Here is a 5,755-nt window from a genome sequence, read left to right on the forward strand (position 1 = left end):
CAGTCCTGTTGTCAAACCCACCACCGTGCGGCTTCTTCTCTCTTTAGCCGTTTCTCGCGGTTGGGTCATTCGGCAGTTGGATGTTCACAACGCCTTCCTCAATGGTAATCTTGCAGAGACAGTTTACATGAGACAGCCGCCCGGTTATGAAGACCAGTCACGGCTGGATGATGTGTGTTTGTTTCAGAGGTCACTCTATGGTTTTAAGCAGGCTCCTTGAGCGTGGTTCAATAGGTTGCATGCTTTTTTGGTGTCGGTTGGTTTTTCACCCTCCAAGACTGATGTTTCTTTATTCATCTATACTTGTGACTCTGTCTGTTTATGTTTGCTTGTCTATGTTGATGATATCCTTGTTATGGGGTCTGATGCTTCGTGTGTTACTCGGCTTCTTACTGACTTAGCCTCGGAGTTTAAGATTCGTGACATGGGTGCCCCGTCTTTTTTTTCTTGGCATTGAGACGGTCTCCCAGGATGGTGGTTTGTTTCTTTCTCAGCAGCGATACATGCGAGATATTTTGACCCGTGCAGGTATGGTGGACTGTAAACCGTTGGCTACTCCGGTTCCTGTGTCCCGACCTTCTTCTGATTTTGTGGTTCCCTATGCGGATCCCACGCAGTATCGCAGTCTTGCTGGGGCTCTACAGTATCTTACTGTTACTCGTCCGGATCTCTCTTTTGCCGTGAATCGGGTCTGTCAGCATATGCACTCTCCAACCATTGAGCATTGGGCTATGCTCAAGCGTGTTCTGCGGTATGTAAAAGGAACTCTGCACTTTGGTCTTTTTATTCGTCCTTCCTCCTCTGTTGCGGTTCATGCCTTTTCGGATTCGGACTGGGCTGGTGATCCAGCTGACAGGAAGTCTACTAGTGGTTTTGTGGTTTTGTGGTTTTGTGGTGGCAATCTGATTTCCTGGTCTTGTCGGAAGCAACGCACGGTTGCTCGTTCGTCTACAGAGGCTGAATACAAGGCTCTGGCTGATGTGTCTGCGGAGGTCACCTGGTTGGTTTCTCTGTTGCACGAGCTTGGAGTGCCATTGGCTGCTCCTCCCACTCTCTGGTGATAATTTGGGTGCGACTTATCTCTGTTCCAACCCGGTGTTCCATGCTCGTACGAAGCATGTGGAAATTGATTACCACTTTGTTCGTGACAAAGTGGCGAAGAAGGAGCTGCAGGTTAGCTTCATTTCCACAAAGGATCAGCTGGCTGATGTGTTCACTAAAGCTTTCCCTGGTCCGCGTTTCTCTACTCTATGTGGCAAGCTCAATGTTGTTGCTAGTCCACCTTGTGCTTGAGGGGGAGTATTAGGACTCTATCATCATTAGTATTCGTTACCTATTATTATTAGTATTCTTCTTGTAATAGGTTTACTATTCACTACTATATATACTCTTGTACAGACTCATTATTGATTATTCAGACATATCATATCCTCATTAACTTAACTCATACATTCATTTACTGATAAAGCCATGCAATGCTCAAGACCATGTTGATACGTCAATACCATGCTGCAAACATCTTGATCCTGAGTTACCATGTTATTGGCCTCTATCATCCTAAAAATTCTCAACAGACATTGCATGCTTCATCATTATATGATCTGAAACGTAAAACAGAAAAATTTGATTGAGCAGGCAAAAAAGAATATATATATATATATGTATATATATATATATATATATATATATATATATATATTTTTTCATTTTAACACAAAATAACTTGTTCCAATACCACATTGAATTTTTTTCATACAACATTACAACTCCAACTTCCAACAAACCCATACTAATTGCCCACACTAACATAAACCAAAGACCTTACAAAATAGGCAAATTTAGATTACTACTCTTTTTGCACAAAGCATAGCAACATTGCTAATCAAACCACACCTATCACAACTATATATAGTAGTAAGCATCTTGGACCAATTTTCCTTATCACCTTCAAGAGCACGTACTACTTGTTGACATCTTAACTCTCTCCCATTCTCTTTGGACAGATGACATATCGTCTCTTAGTTGTGGAATAATACAACTCAAATCTATTAATCAATTACTATTGACTTAGAATCAATGACTGAAATTTCTTGAACTTGAGCATTCATCAGAATATCATCAACAAATACTAAAATTCCACAACCATTTTCCTGTTACATTAATGACATATAACACGAATTCGAGCATTCATCAGAATATCATCAACAAATACTAAAATTCCACAACCATTTTCCTGTTACATTAATGACATATAACACAAATTATCTATTATAATGTAGTATCTATTCATATACTTTCTCAACCTACTGAAACACAAAGAACCAATAACGCCTCCACTGTGGCTCACACTCACAACCTTCCAAATAGAAGTCCAACTCAGGTACCATTATATCACATAGTCTTGATATTAATATACTTATTTAATAAGAAAAAATTTAAATAAAAAGCCACATGACAACCAATTGGCATGATCACCGGTTCCAAACCTGTAAAATTTGAAAATTGAAAATTTTGCATGGTATTTGTTAGTTTTCTTTTTTTTTTTTTTAATTGGTATTTGTTAGTTAAGAGATCTAATTATAACTTTTTTTTTTTAGTTTAATGACTTAATTACAATTTTGTGTGCACCTCAGTTCCAAACCCCCTGCAACCATTTTCTTCCTCTCTACTTCACATTTTTCGCAGGCATGAAACTCCATTAGTGGTTTCTAATTAAACCTATTTATTGTACACATATGTGCTATTTACCCAAAATATAGTGGAATCCTTGGCTTACCTTAGCCAAATAGGCCTATGATTATTTAAAAAAAAAAAAAAAAACTTTTGGATTTGGACTTAAAAATCGTGCCTCAAACTATTTCTTTATGTTGTTTAGGAATTTTTCTTCAAAATAATCCTAAAAAAATTTGTAATTTGGTAAATAAATGATAAATAAAAAAATCCAAGGTTTGTGCCATGCAAAATTTTATTGAAATTGATCCACTTCCTCCTAAAAGTGCTAAGAGCATTGAAGAACAATGAAGAACATGATAACATATTTAAACACTCAAATATATTATTTTCAACAAACTTTAACAAAAGAAAGAACACTGATAATTTTAGAGAGGAGTTAGTAGAGTTTTTTGAAAATTTGAGAGTAATAAAAAAGTCAAAAGCTCAAAATTTTCAAGTTTGTAAAACAATCTACCAACACCACTATTTATAAGGAAAAGGAATTTATTAGAAATCTCAATTAAGATTATGTTTGAAAATTTGAAAAATGGCTTCTAAAAAATGAGACATTTTCCAGAAAACATTTTCAATTATAGGGTTTGGTTGCATTCTGAAAAACTGTCTTTGTGTGTTTAGTTCATTTTCTAGAAAATGATTTCTAGAAAATGAATAAAATTGTATAGTTAAATATTTTAATATATATATATATATATATATATATATATATATATATATGTTGGATCAAATAAAAAAGCTTCTACAAGTAAAAAATGCGCATAATTGCTAACGGTAGATGTAGTCCAAATCAACATTCCATATTGAATATTAATTAAAAAATGCATGGTGGTATATTTGTAATTTTGAGTAAGTCAGACTGTCTTTTATATTCGAGTGCACATTTTTCCTTCTTCAAGTGCATATTTTTTTCTTCGAGTGCATCTGTTTTGTTTAAGTACTTAAGTTTCTTCTTTGAGTGCACATTTGTGTGCCTTTGAATGCAAAACTTTGACCTTCAAGTGCACGTTTTGTAGCTTTCAAGAGCATGTTTTACTTTCTAAGAGTGCACAATTAATTTTCTTCTAATTTTCTCTTTTAGTATCTTTTTTTTTTTTTTTTTTTCCATTGCCTTCTAGTGATTCTCTTTATGCTTTCAAGCTAAGTGCTCAATTTCATGCCTACAAGTGCATGTGTGTCTTACTATTGTGTTAAAAAAAAATACTTAGCATTCCATTGAACCCTTTTTTTTTTTCATCTAGTACATGTTTTTAGCCTTCAAGTGCACATTTTGTAGCCTTCAAGTACATGTTTTCCTTTCTAATAGTGCACAATTAATTTTCATTTCTTTGAATTTTCCCTTTTAGTGTCCTTTATTTTTTTTTTCTCCCTTGCCTTCTAGTAATCATCTTTATGCCTTCAAGTGCACAATTTAATGCCTACAAATGTATGTGTGTCTTACTATTGTGTTAAAAAAATAATAATTAATTAGCATTCAAGTGAACCATTTTTTTCCTCCAGTACAGATTTTTTTCCTTCAAGCGCACCTTTCTTTTCGTCTTCAAGTGCTTGTTTCTTTGCCTTCAAGTGCACAATTCTAGATTTACAAACGATTTGTATGTGTAATCTATATCTATATTTATATCTATACCTATATATATATATATATATATATATATATATATATATATATATATATATATATATATATATATAAACAAAATCCTCCTTTTCCCGCCTAAGCTCATTATATTAATTATATATGGTAATAGAAATCATTGAATAATATGGAAAAATACGAAATATTGCATAAAGTAACATAATATAGAATAATTAATTAGAATAATATTATTATGGTAATACACAAAATTATGGTCATTATACGTTTACTCCAATTACTCCAATAATTAGTTAGCATATATATGGTTATTACTGTGTATATAAAATATAGGTATTACCGTTTATATTAATCTACATTTCACATTTCCATCCTTTAAGAACACACCAATAACTCTACAGTTCTACCAGTACAAATTCGTCCAGAAAATATAATAACACTGATTCTCAATGGCGGCTGAACTTCACAGCGAGATTGTTGGTAGTCAACTTCATCCTAGACTCCATTGGAATAACATCAGGTTTAGAGTGCGCCGTGTCGTTCGTCTTCCAATTGTGTGTAGTACATGATGTAGAGGTATTTTTTTAAACTATAATCTTAATCTTAATATTTTGTATCTCTAAAATTGTAGTTGATGCATATGATTTTTTTTTTCTTTTTTTTTTTTTACAATTTCAGGGAACTTTTATACATATGCATATTCCTAAAATGTATGTTGCAAAGTGGTTCAACAAATTTAAAGAAGGTAAAGTTTATCGAATTCATAGATTTTGGTGGTTTGTAATGAGTATAGAAACAAAACTACTAACCACGGGTATATACTGAAGTTTTGTGACATAACTACTTTGGGAATATTGAAATATGCAGATTTTTCAACACACGTTTATGACAGAGAAGATTATGATTTTTCTAAAGAGGTGGGTTATTGTTTACTTACATTGTTTTGCTTTTTGTATAACTTTATTGAGGTATTTAAATTTTCTTAACTTTCACGATTCTCTAGATGGACAGGTGTCTGAACCTCCGATTGGAAATTACGATTCTACCAAAGAAGGAGATTCAAATAATGAGGAGTCTGTTTAGAGATGAATAATGAAGGATATGTCAACAATTTAATAGTTTTTATGTAATGGTATTTATCGTAATTTAGTACTAATTTGCAACATTATGTTATATTTTCGAAATACAATCACATTTTTGTTTTATATATTTGAAATACAATAATATGTACTGTTATGAATCATTTACGGAATATAATCGAATTTACGGATGTGGCGCCATTTAACGAATTGATCATTTTTAATTGATAATATATATATATATATATATATATATATATATATATATATATATATATATTTGAAATCCGAATAAATCTAATCCTTTATTATCTTGCTATATTATTCTAATTGCTATATTCAAAGAGAATAC

At 32.6% G+C, this 5,755-nt stretch overlaps 1 protein-coding gene across 1 annotated transcript; it reads left to right on the plus strand.

Moving 5' to 3' along the window:
* The first annotated feature begins 530 nt into the window (after positions 1-530).
* On the plus strand, positions 531-1,061 carry LOC109153453 (uncharacterized mitochondrial protein AtMg00810-like). The gene has a single exon (XM_019301323.1). It carries the CDS (start codon positions 531-533, stop codon positions 1,059-1,061), a length of 531 nt encoding a protein of 176 aa, XP_019156868.1.
* The last annotated feature ends 4,694 nt before the right edge of the window (positions 1,062-5,755 follow it).

The sequence above is a fragment of the Ipomoea nil genome, unplaced genomic scaffold (assembly GCF_001879475.1).
Source record: "Ipomoea nil cultivar Tokyo-kokei standard unplaced genomic scaffold, Asagao_1.1 scaffold2484, whole genome shotgun sequence".
Taxonomy (NCBI): Eukaryota; Viridiplantae; Streptophyta; class Magnoliopsida; order Solanales; family Convolvulaceae; genus Ipomoea; species Ipomoea nil.

Excerpts from the sequence above, each read along its gene's own strand:
- LOC109153453 (XM_019301323.1), top strand. The coding sequence starts at position 531 with ATGGTGGACTGTAAACCGTTGGCTACTCCGGTTCCTGTGTCCCGACCT.